The sequence below is a fragment of the Haemorhous mexicanus genome, chromosome 2 (genome assembly GCF_027477595.1).
Source record: "Haemorhous mexicanus isolate bHaeMex1 chromosome 2, bHaeMex1.pri, whole genome shotgun sequence".
In the NCBI taxonomy this organism is placed as follows: Eukaryota; Metazoa; Chordata; class Aves; order Passeriformes; family Fringillidae; genus Haemorhous; species Haemorhous mexicanus.
In genome coordinates this window covers 117,330,202-117,351,537 of record NC_082342.1, presented here as the reverse complement: position 1 = coordinate 117,351,537, position 21,336 = coordinate 117,330,202, and the positions used below count along the sequence as shown (strand labels likewise).

Genomic DNA, 21,336 nt, shown 5'->3' with positions numbered 1-21,336 from the left:
AAACAGTAATGCTGGAAGAAAAATGTCTCCTGGGCAAGCACAACTACAAATCCACAGTGATGAATGAGGCTGAAGCCATCAAGAGCACAGGGTCTTGAATCCCAGAACCTGCAGTCTTTGCCCACAAGAATTATTTAAAGCTGCCTGGTTATGCCTGCCCAGTGCCCAGCTCAGACCTTGACAAAACACCAGCTCACCCATTTGCAAATCATGATTGAACCATGAGCATCACCTCACACACACACCAAAGCTGACTCAGCCACCCTGAATCCTCCCAGCCCTGTGTGATGCAGATCTATGACATGGACGTGGCTCTGTGCACATCTGTCCTCAGAGCCCAGCAGAGCAATAAATTCTGCTGTTTGTTCTGCTCTGCCTCACTAAAGTGACCTCCACTAAAGCAGAGACTCTGGCACTTCTATTTCTTTTAGTTAACTGTTGCCCAGGAGGCTTGTGCTCCTGACACTAACACATGATTTCACAGAACACAGCAGTTCTAAGCCAGGTTTTTTTTCCCTTGATAAGTAGATATGTCAGATTAAACTTTGATGGACTGCTGCATTAGGATCTTGAATTAAGAATAAAGGCTACAAAGAGTTGCACTGATCGACTGCAGAGTAAACTTTTGTATTTCTGCATTATTCCTAGACCAAAACTCATGGGGAGTTTGGGGTTTTGATTTGCAAAATTTGTTATCAGTTGTCAGGTGCTGGATTTGTCCAATGTCAGTGAGGCTGAAGGAAGATATCATTGCTCACCAGATCTGTGCTGCTAATTTGCAGCTTTCTTGCAGAAAGTCACATTAAATGTGCATTGTGTGTGCAAATGCAAAACTCCTTGCCTTTTGAAGAAGAAAAATTAATCTTCTATGTTGTTCCTCCTTGGATTAAGTATCAGTTTGATGGCTCAGAAATTGTCATTCACCTGCTCAGGAGAGTAAACCCAAACTAGAGACAGCCATGGTAAATGGGCCAGTTGAAGCCACGAGGATTTTGAGTCCCAAAACCACTGATGAAGAGGATCCTGAAAAGATGAAGCTGTGGAGTCCTGATAACCCCATGTCTTTTAGCCCTGCACATTCCTTTTCTTTTCATTTTGTATACAGCCATAACTGGTGAATGAGCTTGATTTTGTTTTAGGCTTTGAGCCCAATGATAAAAAATCACTTGAATCTTGCAGGCTGACAACCAATTTGAAACTGTGGGCACTCTTGAAAAAACACTCGAAACGAGAGCATAAATCATCTGAAAATAAACATATCATCCCCACCAGCTAATTTAGCACTGTAAGCAGAGACACTTCACACCACCCCTCCCTAACTGGCAGCTTTGAGTGCCTGATGCTCTGCAGGCAGCAGAACCAGTGCAGGGATGGGTCTGTGCCCTGTGCCCTTGATTTTCTCTGCTGGATTTAGGCATGGCCCTCTCCTTAACACCTCTATTCTCCCTTTTCTCCCAAGTCTTGCTCCACAAGGATCTTCCCCAAAGAGCAGCTGCCAGCTGGCAGGAAGGGTGAGGAGGGTTGGGTGGCCAGAGGGAGAGATCATTTGCTCTCTCCTTGGGAAATGTGGCTAAATCCCTCATGAATGGAACCCTGGGAGCCCCAAGGATGTGCCAACAGCATTCCCACGGCAGGGACACCCTTGTTTACCCTCCTGCCTTTCTGTCTGCAGTACATGCTGTCCCAGGAGACCATCGAGGCTCTGCGGAAACCGACTTTTGACGTCTGGCTGTGGGAGCCCAATGAGGTGAGGATGCCAGGCTGGCACTTTGTGGGAGTTAATAGGGCCAGAAGAGCCCTTTGAGACAGTCTGCAGGGTTTTCCCCCCTTTTCTGCCCCTCTCTCTCTATATTTTTTAATTTCCATACCACACCAGAAATGCAGTGCTTCTTCCTAGCAGATGCCAGGTAGATTATGCTGTTTATCATATCCTGGCTCCTCTTTATTTGCTCTTTAATCTCTTCCTAGTAAAGTCCCTCAACAGGTGCACTGTCATTACTGCCACATGAGTTCTCCCATACCATTTTATCTGAACAAATCAATCCCCAGTGAAGTGTGTGCTTAAGCACATCATCAATAACTCCACTCAAATCAATAAAGCAGCAGGCAGAGGTGCAGGCATTGATTCACACCCCTTCAGCTGAGGGGTTTTTCTGCAGCTTGTTCTGAAGAGGTTGCAGGGCTGCATTCAAAGCCAATTAGTATCTCATTGCTGATTTCTTTTCCTTTTTTTACTGCTATTTGTGTTATTCATGGTTCATCACTTGTACTGCAGAAGGTTCTGGAAGGTTCTATGTGTAAACCTCCAGAAGCATGAAGGAGAAGGATGTTAAGAGTGGACAGCTTATAATATAATGTAAAACCATATATATATATATAATATAATGTATAAAACCAGCTCATAATACAATGGAAAACCAGATTTAGCAGGCACTAGCAAATCTCACTCATAAAAGGATTATGGAGGACAGGAATAAACCAAGGATTTGGTGCTGGTTTTTTCCCAGGGGAAGGCTTGGTAGCTCTGGCAGCACCCCCAGCAGCAATCACCCAAATTGCCTTCTCAGAGGTTCTGCAGGCAGAGTGATTCTGGCTCAGCATGACAAGGAGAAACACCCCATAGCCCAGCCACATTCCCTTCAGGGTATTCCCTGTGTCTGGAAGAACAACAGAAGGGCTCTCTGGTGGCTCTGGGTCCATCTCCCATCCACTGAGAGCCTCCCTTGTGTGGTCAGAGGTGCTCTGCAGCCACTGCTCCCTCTCTGCACCATGGCAGGAGGGGATTACAGCCGGACAGGTGCACCACAACCCTGCTGGATCATTGTTGCTCTGACTGTTTAGAAAAAATGAGAATGAGAGACAAAACCAATTATCCACGGTTTCCTGTGGGCTGGGGGACAGTGTTTTAGCACAGCAACTCCTTCAGAGGGCTGGGAAACACTGTCAGGGGGCAAGAACAAGGCAAACAGGAGGGTGTGGAGATTTGACCTGCCCTGCAAGGAGGAGTCTGCTCAGAAAGGAGATTCCCCACAAGCTGTGGCGAGCTGAGCACCCCATGGGTGTATCTGTCCCTCTCAGCTCTGCTTTGTGTTTCCAGAGGACATTTCAGTTCTGTCAGTGCTTGTTGAGCAGTGAGACTTTGCCCACGTGCTCCGAGGGGGACAGGCAGGTCACAAAGCTGGGTCAGCTGCCAGCAAATGAAGGATGTGCCCTGCTGCACCTCAGCAAACACAGCCTTGCAGCAAGCCTGCCTCCTCCTTCTCAAATGCCTCCTGCCCACTGTTCAAGCCTTACAAGAGTCCCATTTTCAGCCTTTTGCTGCTGACCAGGAAAGCTGAACATGAAAACTGAGACTCCCCTGTGTTCAGGGGCAGGGTTTTGGGTCTGAGAGTCTCCTCCTCACTCACCCAAAGCTCTCTTGGCAACAGCTGCATTTCCAAGGGTAATTCAGCACTTCTGGATAAAGTTTCTTGTCTTGGAAAGGCTTTTATGGAACTATTGCAAAACATATCTTCCACCAGGAGAAGGGGATTTTCAGCAAAATGCTGTCCAAGGGATCTGAGCAGCATTCAGCTCATGGCATTGTCCCTCAGCTCTTGCTTTTCCTGTTTGGATTACTCAAAATCAGCCCTCTTGTTACTCCATGACTTAATTTATATTTCCCTGGATAAATATAAAGTTTCATTAGATTAAATAATTTTTTCTGGTGAGTTTCTAAGAGCCTAAATAACAGAAAACTGACTAGAAATGCCCCCAGGGCTGTATTTGTGACATTATACCCCTCATGTTGAAACCCCTGGTTTGCTTTACACTCTAAAAACTGCATTTTCTAACACAATGGCCACATTCCATCCCCTGCAGATTGGGCCTTCAGAAATGGGAATGCATTTACACAGAAACTCCTGAGCTCCAGGAAACCTGCTCATTTCTGACTGGTGGGAGCTGTTAGACTGAGATTATCAGTATCTTTTGTTTTCAGTTCTTTGAGATTATCAACATTTATTGTTTTCAATTCTTTGAGATTATCAATATTTTGAGATTATCAATATCTTTTGTTTTCAGTTCTTTGAGATTATCAATATCTTTTGTTTTCAGTTCTTTGAGATTATCAACATTTATTGTTTTCAATTGTTTGAGATTATCAATATTTTGAGATAATCAATATCCTTTGTTTTCAATTCTTTGATATTATCAATATCTTTTGTTTTCAATTCTTTAAGATTATCAATATCTTTTGTTTTCAATTCTTTAAGATTATCAATATCTTTTGTTTTCAATTCTTTGATATTTTCAATATCCTTTGTTTTCAATTCTTTGATATTTTCAATATCCTTTGTTTTCAATTCTTTAGGATTATCAATATCCTTTGTTTTCAGTTCTTTAGGATTATCAATATCCTTTGTTTTCAATTCTTTGATATTATCAATATCTTTTGTTTTCAATTCTTTAGGATTATCAATATCCTTTGTTTTCTGTTCTTTGATATTTTCAATATCCTTTGTTTTCAATTCTTTAGGATTATCAATATCTTTTGTTTTCAGTTCTTTAGGATTATCAATATCTTTTGCTTTCAATTCTTTGATATTATCAATATCTTTTGTTTTCAATTCTTTAGGATTATCAATATCCTTTGTTTTCAATTCTTTGATATTTTCAATATCCTTTGTTTTCAGTTCTTTGAGATTATCAATATCTTTTGTTTTCAATTCTTTCAAGCCCGGATGATTGAACGTGAGGGGTGGTGCTAACTTACCTGAATCCCCCTTGCTGCTGCAGAGCAGATGTTGTCTCAGAAGAGCTGCCTGTGCCTGCATTTCAGCTGTGGGGACTCATAGTCACAGTCTCCATGAGGGGAAAATCACAAAACTGCTGCAGTTTTGTAGGGTTATCATGGGAAATCTTTCAAACAAGAAATGTGAGGCAAGATAGTGGAGTTAGGAGCTCCCAAGAAGTCATAAAGAAAGAAGGTATTGACAAAGGTCTGAAATAAATGTTTCTTTAGGGATCTCTTCTCTCCTGCTGTCATTTTCTATTCAGCTGGAGCCTGATCCATCTCTGTGCAGCCAGGGAGAAGCTCCCACTGGTTTCACTGAGCAACAGGACACATCCCAGCTGAACTAGAAAAGTGGCAATGCTTTTTTTTGTGGGCAGGAACTGCTGTGATACACACAAATCAGCCACTGAAGAGGGCTGGTGAGATATTCAAAGGCCTGCACAAAACCTGTGAAGTCAACAGCAGCGTGTCTGCTTCAAAAAGCTTCCAGCCCTCTCTGCCTCCCCTCTTGCACTGCCTTTAATCATGCAGCCTTTGAACATCTTTCTTTCATCTGAAGAGGGCTCTGCAATGATGTGATGCTTGCAAGAGGGAAATTCACTTCACAGGGTGTCCTGAAGGGATATTTACAGGGCCAGCCATAACCTGCCTGTTCCTGGCTGCAGATGCTGAGCTGTTTGGAGCACATGTACCACGACCTTGGGCTGGTCAAAGACTTCAACATCAACCCCATCACCTTGAAGAGGTGGCTGGTGAGTATTTCAAGTTACTGGTGTTTGCAATTTTTCATGTTCAAGAATCAATAAACAAGGCATTTAGTCATGGAATTGGCATGACTGGCATGAGTAATCCCAGTGAAAGCAGTCAGTCTGTACAAAATCTTTAAATTTAGGTACTTCAGAAAATGATGGCATTCTTGTGGTCATAAATGACTCTTTTTTTTTAACTGTTTTTCATGCATTTGCTGAGGTCTCTGTTACTGAAAGCAGCTCATTTCTGCTGAATGCTCTTGATACCTACTGTAAATGGAGGCAAGACAAGTGCCTTCAGATATAGCTAGAAAGTGCAACAATCCTTCAAAGTGCTAAATCACAGGGAGCAGAGGAAAGAGCGAGTCAGGAAGGAAAAGGAATTGCTGAGAAGGTAACTTTCTTTGCTTCAGTCTTTGATGTGAGAATATTGCAGAGATGCAAAATGTGAGAAAGATGAGATCATACCAAAAGTGAGATGGCTGAGGGAGAAACACTGGAATATTTTAAAAGCAATGAGTTTTCAGGTCCAAGGGAGAGCAAAAGAAAGTGTTTGCTAAAAATCTGAAGAATATATTTGCTTTCTTAGAAAAAACCCATCATTTTCCTAGAGAACTGTAAACCAGTAAATATTTTAACCATTGTATTAAAAGCACCCGGGGATAGCCTGAGGAATTATAACTAGTAAAAACTTACCTCTGTGTCTCACAAATGGACTGAGACAATAATTAAAAACATCACGGTGTGAATTCATCATACAGATATTTTATAAAATAAAGACTTACACCTCATTAATCTCTTCTAATTCACCAAGGGGCTTGCAGAGAGTGGAGGGCACTGTTTCAGGTGGATGTAGGCTCCTAAAAATGTCACAAAACCAGGAGGTGGCTGGGTAGGACAAAGAAAAGACTGGGTCTGGGTGTTACAGCACTGCAGTGGCAGGAGGCACGTGGGGCTGTCACTGCTGGGTGTCCTGCTGCAGGAGGGACACAGCGAGGCACAAGGCTGAGCACAGCCTGCAATAAGGCATAAAATGGCACCACACAAGGCAGGAGGCTCACCTGAAATTTATTCCCAGCGCTGGTGAAGCCTTTTTTAGAAAAATAATACTGACTGAATTAAAGGAGACACCAAAAGTGATCAAAAGCTGGTAAATCTCTCCCTCGGAAGGAGGCAAATGAAAAGCTGGGTGGTGCTGACCTTATAAAGCAGCTGAAGACAAGGGGTGGGATGAAACCCAACACAAACAAGGGGAACACAGAGTAGTAGCTAAACCAGAAGATCTCCTCCTCCTCCTCCTCCTCCTCCTGTTTCACAGCCCAAAAACATGGGAAGCAAGGTGATATGTCAACACACACCAACAGCCCACCCACACACTCTGCTGCAGGCAGCTTCCCCGAGCTGTGTCTCCAAGCAATTTGTCACCACCAACATTTCAGACAGCCTCACTCTGAGCTCAGAAGGGGAGTTTGTTGTGGATTTTCTACAAAGGTCAGGCAGGGTGAGGTCTCCCATCTTCTCAAAGAAAGAAAAATGATTTTTAAAAGCCTCAAGGGCTCTGCTCCAAAGTGGCACAGTGTGGGCATCACTTTGTGTTGCCACATTTCTCTTCACAGAAAAAAGCAAAGTACAACTTCCCAACGAATTTCTAAAATTCATATTCTCTAAACCTCAAAAAAAAAAAAAAATTTCTCTCATTTGCTGCACCTGTGTTTGTTCACAAGTGAAATACATTATAAAAAATTATTGACCTAAAATAAATTAATAATTAAATTCTAGTGTATTTTAATTCCCTAACCAATTAAATCCATATATATGTATATCAAAACTGTCAACAATCACAAAGTACTGTACAATAAAATACAATTAAATACTTAACAAATTCTAATATGATATGATATGATATGATATGATATGATATGATATGATATAATATAATATAATATAATATAATATAATATAATATAATATAATATAATATAATATAATATAATATGATATGATATAATATAATATAATACAATATTGTATAATATAATATAATATAATATAATATAATATAATATAATATAATATAATATAATATAATATAATATAATATAATATAATATAATATAATATAATATAATATAATATAATATAATATAATATAATATAATATAATATAATATAATATAATACAATATAATACAATATTGTATCATATCATATCATATCATATCATATCATATCATAGAATATAATATAACGTGATATGATATAGTAATTAACCTTCTAATAAAATAAAATCCTCCTCATCATTCATCCCAAACATCAAACAAAAAATCACCAATTACTTTGAACTTGAGTGGGAGAGAAAAAGCCACCTCACGCTTATCCCACATCCACTGGCTCCCACCTGTGAGCCTGGCTGACAACCATCTCAAGCCATTCCTGAGTCACTTTAAAACAATTAAATGTGTTTCTAAAATCCCTGCTGCAGAATAATCTGTGCAGCTTTTGCAATGAAGCCCACAAATATTGAATAAGCGTTGAAATACCACACTTGTCTTGACCTCACCCAGAGCTTTGAGGTCTCCTAGAAGTCAGGTGATGGGTTGAAGTGTTTGATCCTGATGGGGTGTGAGGACTCCTGAAGTAAATTCCTGATTTAGCTGGAGAAGGGGGCAGGAATTCTGTCCGTGTCATTAATTCAGGCTCAGTAAGTGAAGCATGAGGGCTCTCTGAGCTCCAGGCTTTGGAGGAGGATTCAGCAGAGGGGCCCAGCAGTGCTGCTGACCCTTGGCTGCTTTGTGAGGGACAGGAAACCAGAGGAACGTTGGAATAATGACCATGGCACGTGTCAACACGTGCCAGCCTCCCTCTGCCAGCCTGGCTGGCACTAGCCAGGACACAGGGACAGACAGGCTTTATCCTGCCTGTGAAACGAGGGCAACCAAGCCAGGATCTGTAGAAAGTTAAACCACACAAGAATGGCTCCTGTGAGCCCGTGACAGCTCAATCTCTGCCAGGCTGACAGGCACAGAAAACCCACCCAGGTGTGCCCCAGCCTGGTGTGCATTCACATCTTCCCTGTGCCGGGCAACACGTCCCAAAGTGCCACCTCTGAGCCCTGGGAAATGGCATGACAGGCACGTTTGAGCCCTCAGGGTATCAGAGCTGCAGTTTGTATTCAGCAGGAGAGGGGGCCAGGGTGGGCTCTGAGCCTTTACAGTCCCCATTTAGCCACTGCAAGGTTTGAAGTACAAATTCAGGAGGAGAGCAGTGTCCTCTCTTGAGGATGAGGTGCAGCTGTGCTGGGATCTTTGCCCCTTGCTGGCTGGCATGAGAGGGAGGGGATTTTCTGTGAGCTTTACCTGCTGGTGAATTCCTGGAACACACAAATGTGAAAAACACCTGCACTCTGCTGTGAAAATTTAAAAGTTTAATAGAGGACATTAGGAGACAAGGACCACAGAGCAAATGTTATGATGGGTGCATCTTGGCACTCAGCAAGAGCACACTGTTATCTTGGGGATACCCCTTAAAAACCTTTCAATTACATCAGCTCTTTGCATATTCATAGGTCCTTATGCATAGTAAACTTTTCCCCCAAACTAGTTCAGGTGTTCCAAGAATTGTTTAGCACATCTCCTCCTTGGGATCCACCTTTTTTTGAGCATGCAGATTCCTTGGCTGTGGTTTTAGTCCTTTTTTATCACCTCCATTTTTTGGGCCTTGGTCCACACAGACAGAGAGTGTTGATGGTTGGCAGATCTGTACAGGTGTCCTCATCCTGTGTTCATTGGGTGTTATCCCATCCAAGCAGGAATTTTAACACAAGCAGCTACTTCACTACAATGTCTAAGCTTAATAAACAACAGAAATAAAAACTTCATCTCTGCAACTAAGTTACTTTAACATCACACATATAGAATCCATTTTAATATTTGCAAAAAGCCAATATTATAATATGTATCTATAACACAAATCTCACCCAGGAAGGCAGAAAGTGTCAGAGGCCCTGTGCTGTCACTCTGTCCTAGCAGAGAATGATCCTGGGCCCCATAGTACAGGAATGTGCCCCTTCTTGATGGAGTGGCAAAACTATCCTTTGTCTCCTCAAAAAGGAAAAGAGCCCAGAAGTTTCTTCCCTCAATTAGGTAAAAAGACACTTCATAGGACTTGGGGGACTTCACCTCAAACTTCAGGATAGCCAGTTGGACAGGAGCCAAAAAGTGTGGCCTGAGCAATTTACTAGAAAAAGAAGAGAACAAAGGAACTAATGGCTTTTGTGAGCTGTTTTACCAGGAGCAAGAACTTCTTCCACCTGGCTCTGTTTTCCTCTGTAACGAGTTTTGTTATTTTGCCTTTTATTAAATTTTTTCCACAGAAGCCATCCTGCTGATTTTATGCCATCTGAGGTGGCTGAGCCATCCTGGGTGTGATACAGATCTCCAAGAGCTCATCAGACCTGGCTCGAGGAGACCCTTATATCACAATAGGATTCCTTTAAGGGTTTCCACTGCTTGGCAAACAGCTCTGCCACCTCTGACAGCTCCATTCCCTCTCTCTGCAGCTGTGTATCCACGACAATTACAGGAACAACCCCTTCCACAATTTCCGGCACTGCTTCTGCGTCACCCAGATGATGTACAGCATGATCTCGCTCTGCAGCCTCCAGGTACAGCCCCTCCGTGGCCTTTCCAGGCCTCTGGTGTCCAGATGACCCCGAGGTGTTAGAAAGGCTCTTTTTCACAGCCCCAAGATTGAAGAGGAAGGCAGAATTCCTTGGCTCTCGTTCTCAAGGTTGTTTATTGCCTGTTACCTGTAACATTCTTCCTCTGACCTGCTGAGGTCTGTCCAGCAGGTTCATGGCACACTGACTGTCCTCAGGGCAGTGTTAGCTTTTTATACTAAACCTACATGTACTTTATTTACAATAACTTCCCAATACCTATCACCTATGTTAGACAGTGAGCTTCTACCTTAAACCAATCCAAAAGTGCCACCATCCCAGCAGAAGATGGAGACCAAGAAGAAGAAGGAGAAAGGCAGGACACGCTCAGATCCGTCCATCTCGCCTCCTGACCCCCATTCTAAAAACCCAAAAAATCTTATTTTTCACCCCATGACAAACTAACTATTATTCTACTTAGACTTTCGTGGCTTGCAGATCCTCATCTAAGGTTGGTAATTTTTTCCATGGGTCACAATCAAAGGCACAGGTGTCTTGGGCTCTGTGCCAAGGCCTCTGAGCCCCCTGGCAGGGGTTCTGGCAATCCAGGACAGCCAGAGGGGTGTCCTGAATTCCGACATCTTTTTATACTAAAAGCTATGTGTGCTTTATTCACAATAATTTTCCAATACCTATCACTGATGTTAGACAGTCTGTCTCTGCCCTAAACCAATCCAGAAGTGTCACCATCCCAGCAGAAAATGGAGGACAGGAAGGAGAAGGAGAAAGACAGGACACGCTCAGATTCCTCCATCTTGCCTCTTGAACCCCCATTCTAAAACCCCAAAATTCTACATTTTCACCCTGTGACAAATTCACTGTCATTCTACTCAAACTCCTGTGCCTTGTAAATCCTCACACAAAGTTGGTAATTGTTTCCATGGGCTAAAATCAAAGGCACAGTTGTCTTTGACTCCGTGCCAAGGTCTCTGAGCCCCCTGCCAGGGTCTCAAGTCCTCCCGGGCAGCCAGAGGAATGTCCTGGATTTTGACACATGGCACCCACTCATTCCCACCCTGAAATCTGAGCCACTTCTGCAAAACAGGCCACCAGCCTGCTGGCAATGGTGGCCTTGGAGGAGGCTGCCCTTGCTCTGTCCCTGGGTGTGGGAAATGGATTTGTAGGGAATTCTCAGAGCCTGACAGCAGGCTCACCCTGTGTGCACCTGTGTGCAAACCCTGAGACAAGAAATGCTGACTTAGAAATGCCCTGGAATGGGACAGACGTTTTGGAGAGAGAAATGGAGCTAGAAACAAGTTTCAAAGGATGGCCTTGCAAAGGATGGCCTCTGGATACCATAGGGAAACAGAACTATGAAAGGTGCATTGTATTAAGACCCACAAAGAGTGATTTTAGATGACTGGCTTTAAGGCATTTACAGTATTAATTACAGTATTATTTAAAGCATAGCATGGCAAAAACTAACAGGCCAGGAAACACTTGTAGTGTATTACAATTAAGAAATAGCTGACTTCTGATTGTGATGGCACGAATTATAACATCTCTATTGTCTCACCCTTCATGTGAAGCTGAAAAGAGAATAAAAATTTTTAAACACCTCTCAGGTACCCCATCTCTAGATGAGAAAAAACCTTTATCTGACACCCAGGCACACAAGGAGAGGTATTGCATTTCCACCTCAGCCATCCCATTCCTGACCCCCAGCCCCAGCACAGCTTTCTGAGGCTGCTGGGGATGTAACTTCACCTCCTGGGTGTCCACAGTTTGCACTCTGATGGAGTGAAACGTTCAGGAATGAGAGACAAACCCAACTGAGTTATGGTCTGTGGGTTTGTTCTTTGTTTGGGACAAAAAATGTTCCCACAAGAGGTTTTCTCCAAATGTGTGCTTTTACCTGCAGCCTGGCATGTATTGTATGCAGGACACACAATTCACCTTTATTTTGTCCAAAACTATAGGCATCAATTAATTTCACTGTCTGGATAACCTGCACTCAAATATTAGTTTCATTGCTGGACAAAACTGCTTTTTTTCACTTTAAAAACCCCTTTTTTTATCTATAGTTACACATATCAGTTACTGGCCTAATTCTGTTTTCTTGCCAGTAGCAGTATGAAGAAAAATTTGCTTTAGTGTAAGTCCATGCTATTCAAAAGCTGCTGGAACACAACATTAAATTTTTCTTGCTCTTTTCCTAACTTTATTTAATGCAGAATGCAGTGGCAACAGAGCCATGTTCCAGCTCTCCCCTTACCTAATCAGGGTGCTCAAGTGACTTGTAAGAGACTGCAGTAATGTCTCAGTGCTTTTATATCATCTCTGCAGTAATAGCAAGTTTCAAGGAAATTGCTTCCTCTGAGCTGCTGTTATTTCATGCAACAAAGGCAAATCTGAGTCATTTTTACTGGAAGAGAAGGCAGATTTCTCTCTCTTGACTGAAGTAAATTCATCTAAGGAAAAATGCTTCATTTTGCTCAGATTTGCATTTCTCTAAAAAGTAAATATGTCTTGTTTCCTTATTTCTTTCGATTTACAGGGATGGAAAGTAGAAATCATAATACTACATTCATGGTTTGCATTTTACAGGAGAAATTTTCCCAAATTGACATTTTGATTCTCATGACTGCAGCAGTGTGCCATGACTTGGACCATCCAGGCTATAACAACACGTGAGTCTGCTCTCTTGCTTTCTCTTCCCTTAAAATCTCTTGGGCAGGTAACACTGGTTGGCAAGTTTTGGTAGATCAGGTTTTCCTTCTCACAGCCTGACCTTTTCCCAAGGCCCTGCTGGTCACTCACAAAGCAGAGCTCAGGTCTGGGTTGGGGTTTGCCAGCTGTCCTTGGTTCTGTAAGGAAAATGTTTTATTTTCAGATTCCTATTCAAACACTTTCCCTCCAACTCCTGAGAAAACAAGGTGAAATGCTTTATATTTGGTAACAGAGCTACAAAATGTTATAATGGAATAATTACACAAAAATTCAAAGGGGGATTTAGCTTATGCTTTATTTCATAATTATAAATCATGAAGTGTACTTTACTCTCTTTATTTTCATGTGAGGAAATTATTGCTGTTGACCCACAGACACTTCTGTGTGCATGTGAAAGAGGAAGAATCTGATTTATTTGTAACCACTCATTAAATAAGGGCAGAATCCAGTTCTGACTGGGATCAGTGAGAATCTCTGCATTTGCCATTAGTAGGGGTTGAGTTAAACAATTCAATTCTGGTTTTGTTCTACGTCAAAACAAAAAAAAAGGCAGTTTACACATTTTTTTAGAGGTAGAAAAACCGTCAAAACCGTTTTTGATTTGTTCAAAATCAAAAAAAAAACCAAACCCAGTTCCTACTGGTTTTGTTCTACATCCTTTTAAACCAGAAACGTAGCAAAATATTAAACTAGAAATTTAAACTAGACATTTTAAACTAGAAATGTGGCAAGATGTAAAGAAGGAATAAAAACCTTCGGGGTTTTTTTTGGTGTTGGTATTTTATATATTATATTTTGGTATTTTATAGTATATTTATATATCTTTATTGGTATTCACCCACTGAGGGGAATCAGCACCTGAGATTGTATTAAATCTCTCTTTTCTGTGAAAATCTGACTTAATACCAACAACCCAAAAAACCCCAGAGCTGCAGCCCATTGAATGAGCACAGAAAAGAATGCAAGCAGGAGGAAGCAGCGTGGTTTGGAGCAGCTGGGGGTGTCTGGGGAGCTCTGTGCTCAGGGTCTGCCTCCCTCAGCTACCAGATCAACGCGCGGACGGAGCTGGCCGTGCGCTACAACGACATCTCCCCGCTGGAGAACCACCACTGCGCCGTGGCCTTCCAGATCATCTCCCAGCCCGAGTTCAACATCTTCTCCAACGTGGACCAGGACCAGTTCAAGCAGATAAGACAGGTAGGAATGCTGGGCACACCGTCCCTGAGGTGATAAACATGCAGGGAGTTCCCTGCTCCGCCATGGGAGGGATTCATCCTCCCTGGAGGGCAGGGCTGGAAAAGGGCCTCACACTTGGGAGGATCTTCTTGAGTGGTGAGAGGGGCCCCAGGATGAGGTGAGAGATGAGAATCTGACTCCAAGTTCTTAGAAGATTGATTATTATATTGTATTATGTTATGTTATGTTATGTTATGTTGTTATGTTATGTTATGTTATGTTATGTTCTATTCTATTCTATTCTATTCTATATATTATATATATTCTATTCTATTCTATTCTATTCTATTATATCCTATTATATTATATTACATTACATAACATTACATTATATTATATTGCATTATATTACATTACATTACATTATATTATATTGCATTATATTATAATATTATATAATATCATATAATATTATGTTATATTATTTTATTATATAAATACTATTTTATAATATTATTTATTGTATATTAATTGTCTATTTTTATTTATATATTTGGCTTTTATTTATATATTATTTATTTGTATTATATATTATTATTAAATATATATTATATAATTATGTTATTTTTATATTATTTTATATATTATAAAATTATTTATATTATATTACATTACATTACATTACATTATATTATATTGCATTATATTATAATATTGTATAATATCATATTATGTTATGATATTATATAAATATTATTTTATAATACTATTTATTGTATATTAATTATCTATTTTTATGTATATATTATTTATTTTTATTATATATTATTAAATATATATTATATTTTTATATTATTTTTATATTATTTTATAAATTTATATTATATAATAATATTTAATAATATATCTTAATATATATTATATTATATTATATTATATTATATTATATTATATTATATTATATTACATTACATTACATTACATTACATTACATTACATTACATTACATTATATTATATTATATTATATTATATTATAGGAAAATTATATACTAAAATTATTCTAAAGAAAGAGAAAAGAGACAGAAGGCTGGAAAAGAATGACAATAAATACTCATGACAGACTCAGAGAGCCCGACACAGCTGGCTGTGATTGGCCATTAATTAAAAACAATTCACATGCTGGGTAAACAATTCTCCAAATCACATTCCAGAGGAGCAAAACATGGAGAAGCTGAAGCTTTCCATCTTCCCAGGAGAAGGAATCCTGGTGTAGGGATTTTTCAGAAAATATCACAGTGACAGGATCTGAGAGGGGTTCTTGGAAAATTTCCAGAGCAGCACTCCCTGGAATGCCTTGCTGAGGAGTAATGAGTGCATCCTGCCTATTAAAGCCTATGACATTTTGGGGGTAGATGTTTGTATTGTTGGAGCAGCCAATTAGCTCTGACTGGGGAAGGATTAAGCTCTCAGGGCAGAAGTTTGTGTTTTACAGGAACACTGTATTAATTTCAAGAGGGGTTTCAAAAGGGGAAAAGATTTGCAGCAGCAGAGCACTGGTGCTGTTGGAAGAGGCCCTGGGGCACTGGGAGTCATCACAGTTATCTCTGAGGCAATGCTACCATTGCCATCAGGGCTCTAAGGGCTAAAACTCAGTCCTGATTTCCACATTCCACCTTCCTTAGAAGAAGCAGTGTAAGGGCTGGTAGGAGTTCCTGGTTCTGCCAGTCCATGGGAAACTGGCACAGGCCCAAAATGGACTGTTGTGTATGAAAACCCACAACTTTAAATTAACCACATGTATTCCCATCATAAACTCTGCACAGAAGGAGGATACAGAGCTCCTTGTCCTCATCCAAGTGTTTTAAAGCCCTTAATCCAAAAAGGATGGGCACAGCTGGCACAAAGGAAATCCACATCATGATTTTTTGTCTCAGGGCCACTAAGAGTCAGCAGCAAAACCCACAGTGCCTTCCAAGGAGAGGAAAGTGGATCTTGGCAGCCAGAGTGTGGCTTTTAACATCCTGTTGTACAGTTTGCTTTTCTACAATTAGTCAGTGAGAAAGGAAAAACCTCATTGTCTCTGGAATATCACATAAAACCATGATCCTCATGTACCACAAACTCTTTATAACCCTCCTCCCATTTCCTTGGCAGTTCCAAGTCAGAAACTTCCCCTTCCAGCATGAGCAATTCAGTGCATCTGAGGCATTCTGTGTGCAAGACAGACCCTGCTTGGCTTTGCAATAGCAGGCCTTGTAAGGAATGCCAAGTTAATATGTGAACATGTTTTCTTTGCTAGGGGATAATTACGTTAATCCTGGCTACAGACATGGCGAGACATGCAGAAATACTGGACTCTTTCAAGGAAAAGATGGAAAACTTTGATTACACAAATGAAGAACACATGACCTGTGTAAGGAGGTTTTGTGGATTGTTATTCTTCTGTGCATGGAGTGAAAGCTTGTAGATTAACTTTTGTCTGTTGAAAAACTGAGATTCAATATATATTATCAAAAAATAATCCATCCTACACCAAGAAATAATTACAATTTGGAAGTGCTCTATATTAAATAGATTTTTTCCAGCTTTAGAAATCCTGAAGTCCCATCAAGAAAATAAAACATTTTCCTCTATTATGCCACAAATTCTTACTGTCTTTTACTGTGGGGCAAAAAAATTCCATAAGAGTAAAACCTCTAGTCTCCTCTATTCCCCAGGGCAGTTGTCTTTGATTTCCAGGGAAATCTTCTCCCAGCTGCCTCTGAGTGTCCCACAAAAAACTTTAAGGTCATTTGTGACTGAATCTCTTCCTGCAGCAGATAAGTGCACATCCCACTGTGACACATCCCAGAGGGGGAAACCAAGGCAGAGAGGGGATAAATGATTTACAGAGAGCAGCTGAGAGAGGGAAAAAGGATCCAGACCATTTAAGAGCTCTGGTTAAATCTGAAATTGTCCTTTCTGGTTGAAAGCATTGCCTCCCAGTGCATTGCAAGGACAGGGGTTGTGGGAAGGGGGGGAAAGGCTGGCTTTAGGAGTGCAGCATTGAAGTGTTATCCTCTTTCAGCTGAAGATGGTACTGATAAAATGCTGTGACATCTCCAACGAAGTCCGCCCGATGGAGGTAGCAGAGCCCTGGGTAGATTGCTTGCTGGAGGAGTATTTTATGCAGGTAAGAGAGAGGGAGAGATGCAATTGCACAATTTCACAATTTTCTGCTATTTCCAAATACCAAAGATGCATTGCTGTTTGACAGCCCAGTCTGGTTCTAGCTCTGAACTACCTGGTTTAGTGGAAGTTTCTCTGCCCATGGCAGGGGGTTGGAACTGGATGGTCTTTAAGGTCCTTTCCAACCCAAACCATTCTGTGATTCCATGGAAAGCTTCCATTGCAGAAAGCCAGAGAAGGATGCCAGCAAAAGAACCTGCTCAGCAAGCAAGTGGATGCAACTGATTTTCTCTTTTAATCATCAGTAAAGAATGAGATATAATTTCTGTTTGAATACCTGAAAGCAATCACTCTCTGGAGAGCAATGAGGAAATCACGGAACTGTTCCTTCTCTTTCAGAGCAGCAAGAGCCACTACCAGCTTTCTGTATGCCCTGAAATATTTTACCTCACGTGTCCAGTGGGGTTGCACAGGGAGTCTAGCCTGGAGGTGAACACTTTGATGCTGGTGCTGAGCAGAATTAACTGAAGAGAATTCTCTTTATTCAGATGCTGCTCTCCACAAAGCAGAGACATTGGCCTGAGGGCAGCACATCACTGTCCTACCACAGACACCTCTGTGATCTGCATCTGAGGGCTGCTCATCTGCTTGCTGCATCACTCTCCTCGCAGTCTGCTAGACAGGATTAACCTTTGTTATCTCTGGCTTTGTTACCTCTGGGTTGTTTCTCCGGGTTTGTTCCAGAGCGACCGAGAAAAATCCGAGGGGCTCCCGGTGGCGCCGTTCATGGACCGCGACAAAGTGACCAAACCCACGGCTCAGATCGGCTTCCTCAAGTTTGTCCTCATCCCCATGTTCGAAACAGTGACCAAGGTAAAGTCCCCCAGGGCCAGAAAGCAGAGAGGGGGAGAGCAGAGCTGCAGAGTTTGCCCCCAGCAGGTGCTTGGTGACCCAGGGCAATGGGGATGGACCTTCCACACCCCGTTTGTTTTCAGCGTGTACAGTGACATGATGCAGCAAGTTGAGGAATGCAAAAGGAAATGCTGACAGTCTTTCTCTTGTTCCCACCTAGCTGTTCCCAGAAGTGGAGGAGGTGATGCTCCAGCCGCTGTGGGAATCCAGGGACCACTATGAGGGGTTAAAACAGATAGATGATGCTATGAAAGAGGTAAACTCCAGTTATCTCCTTGATACAGCAAACATTGTCATGAATAAGACAAACGTTATAATTAAGCAGCGGCTTAATTCTGAAACAGTGGGAATGCTTGTGGCATAATCATTATCCTGAGAAACATGTTCATTACACCTGCCTGGAAAGAGGTGTGTGCCACAAGCAGTAAAAACAAGTCCTTGCAGAGTCCACCAGGAGCCACACAAGTATGGGCACGGGACAGGAGCTGCTTGCAAGGCACAGACCCCAGGGGTAACCCCTGAAGGGAGCACAGCTCTCCCTGGAGGGATCTGCCCTCCCTTGGGAAGGACTTTGCCTGGGTTACACTGCAGCAAAATGTTCTGGGGTTGGGCAGTTCAAGGCTCTGCAGCACCAGTGCATGAGTTTATTTTCTGGGAAGGAACTTCCAGTCACCTGTGTGTCATCAAGGATGTGCTTGGCACTTTATGAGGAATCACTCTGTCATGCAAAGCACCCAGGAGGGTTAAACACACAATCAGTGAAGTCCTTTAATTGCCCATTGGGGACTTTAATGTACAGAGCATCTCTCAATTTGTAAGGCTCAGGGGAGGTGGGAATTTCAGGTAACCACATCTGCTGTCTCTCTGCATTGCCTCAGGAGCCTGGCAGGGCAGAGAGCAGTGACCAGGGCAGCAGTCAGAGTGCTGGTCCAGCCCCCTGCAGCCTGTGACAATGGCCCTGCACTCCTTTCTTGCCAAGATCCACGACAAAACCTGCCCCAATGGCATCACAGAGTAGGGAGTTTCTGACAGGAAAAAATTCACCATGTAGGCAGGCTACTATCAGCCACTCCATCACTAAAATAAGTTGGGGAGTGCCCCGGAGCACCAGTTGTGCTGCTGTTGTTTGATATGTGGGTAATGAAGGTTCCTCCACTTGATCATCCATGAGTGGAGCAGTAGCTTTGCTGTAGCTCCCATCTCCTCCCAAGAGCTTTGGAGAAAAAGCCCCTCAGCACTTCAAGTACTGAGGCTTGTTGATCAAAGAGCACAGGCTCTGAGGGCACTAAATTTTAAAGGAGAACAAAGCCTTTTAGGCATTTTTCCATTTAGACAGGAGCATTTGTCAAACAAGGGCAAAAGAACTCAAATATGACTGCCAGATTTTCTGAGTTTTATTCATTTTCAAGTTGAGCTGAGATTTTACTCCTGGTTTACAGAAGCTGTCAAAACAGCATTTTTATACAAACTGATGGAGCTTTAATTACAGTGTATTGGCACAAGAGGCCTTAAAAAATGGGAGCTGCTTGAACTCAGAAATATTCTGAAACAAGAGGACTAAATTAATAATCTGAGAGCCTGGTACAATAGCTGATGAGAAAGACTGAGTCCTGCTTGCCCAGGACATTCATCCAGAGCTGTTTGGATGAAACAATGCCTGTGATATTCCAAGCTGCTGCCTATTATTTCCCAGGAAATGCTGCAGATGCCTTGTGGAGAGCTGAGTGTGGGACTCTCAGCAGCACTGTGAGTCAGGGGGATTAATGCTGCTCTGCTCTTCATTCCAGCTGCAGAAACAGAAAAGTGAAGGTTTGACCACCGGCAGTACCGAAAAGTGAGAGGAGGCAGCCTTTGGACAAACAAACCACGAGCCTTGAGGCTACTCTGGTTTGAGAAATGCTCCATCAGCCAAGCAGAGGTGGTGGCTACATCAAAATCCAAGTGGGACCATGCAGGGAGAGATGGATCCACAGCCTGCAGCCTCCTCACAGAGGGGATGCTGCCATCGGACACCGCGGGCTCCCAGACTCTGGCATCCCCACCACAGCCTCCTGGCAGGATTCTCCAAGCTCCTGAATCCCCACCACAGCCTCCTGGCAGGATTCTCCAAGCTCCAGAATCCCCACCACAGCCTCCTGGCAGGATTCTCCCTGTGGATGCTGCTCAGGCTGCAGCACAGCTCCATCCTCCAGCAGATCTGCCTTTCTGGTGACCCAGCTGCCCACAGTCTGTAGAGACAAATCAGAGTTTAGCTAAGGAGCCTTTTCTGGGAAATGATGTCCTGGCACCAGGGGTTGTTTTAGTCAAGACACTCTCTGTATGTGTACAGCAGTATGCTAATTACAGCAAAGATGTTATACACTGACAAGGGTCCAGGCATGCATTTGTGTTTGCCTGGTAGGCCCTAATGACACTTTCTCCTCATTATTCTCTGAATTTTATAGTGTTCACAGTACATTCAGAAGCCCAGCATAGTGGATGCAATTTTCTTTTTTTTTTTTCTACACTAGAAGAAATCAGAAGAAACCTTAATGAGTTTGCAGTGTTGCTTTGTACAGCTGGACACCATGGGATCCTTCAGCATGAGCAAAGGGAGCACAAAGCTGAAAAAACCATGCTGCAAACACATTTTTATCCTTGTTGATGCAAAAAAAAAAAAAACAAAAACAAAAAAAACAACAAGAGACACCTTCAAAGATGTACAGATTTTTTTTTTTTTAACTTTTAAACCGATCTGCTAAATAATATATTCTTCTACAGAAAGGGGTGTTATTGTTTCATTTTGTGTATGTGTTCACATAGAAGAGTCCATGTTCCTAAAGACCAATAATGACTGCAAGGGAAGGGGCTGTACAGGAGAGGGGAGGGAGGATTTTCCTTGGAGGAGAAGCCTTGGAATCATTCCTGTGGTACACCATGGAAAGCTGCAGTTCCATTGGATGGTTGGGAGCCAAGCTCTGCCCAGGTGTTGCAGCAGTGAGAGCAGACAGTGCTGGGACTGGTTCCTGGGCCCCACCTCACCAAAGGGAAGGCTGGAATAAATCCCCCACAGGAGCCATGCTGCTCACCTGGTCTCTCCCAGCTGGGAAAGGTTGTTTTTGCTGGGGGTTTCAGGCCCTGCCATGGTGTGGGAGCAGGGATTCCATGCACCCAGTGCTGGCATCTCCC

At 42.3% G+C, this 21,336-nt stretch overlaps 1 protein-coding gene across 3 annotated transcripts in view; it reads left to right on the top strand.

Annotated features, from left to right (window-relative positions):
• The window catches only part of PDE9A (phosphodiesterase 9A), a 55,883-nt gene extending 34,958 nt beyond the window's left edge, over positions 1 to 20,925 (top strand). For all 3 annotated transcript variants that reach the window (XM_059840066.1, XM_059840068.1, XM_059840067.1), the window contains 10 exons: positions 1,673 to 1,747; positions 5,440 to 5,526; positions 10,082 to 10,186; positions 12,788 to 12,870; positions 13,951 to 14,107; positions 16,388 to 16,501; positions 17,156 to 17,260; positions 18,001 to 18,129; positions 18,329 to 18,424; positions 19,956 to 20,925. In XM_059840066.1, coding sequence (XP_059696049.1) covers positions 1,673 to 1,747; positions 5,440 to 5,526; positions 10,082 to 10,186; positions 12,788 to 12,870; positions 13,951 to 14,107; positions 16,388 to 16,501; positions 17,156 to 17,260; positions 18,001 to 18,129; positions 18,329 to 18,424; positions 19,956 to 20,006 — 1,002 coding nt within the window. In that variant the 3' untranslated portion in view covers positions 20,007 to 20,925. The remainder of the gene's footprint in view (positions 1 to 1,672; positions 1,748 to 5,439; positions 5,527 to 10,081; positions 10,187 to 12,787; positions 12,871 to 13,950; positions 14,108 to 16,387; positions 16,502 to 17,155; positions 17,261 to 18,000; positions 18,130 to 18,328; positions 18,425 to 19,955) is intronic.
• The last annotated feature ends 411 nt before the right edge of the window (positions 20,926 to 21,336 follow it).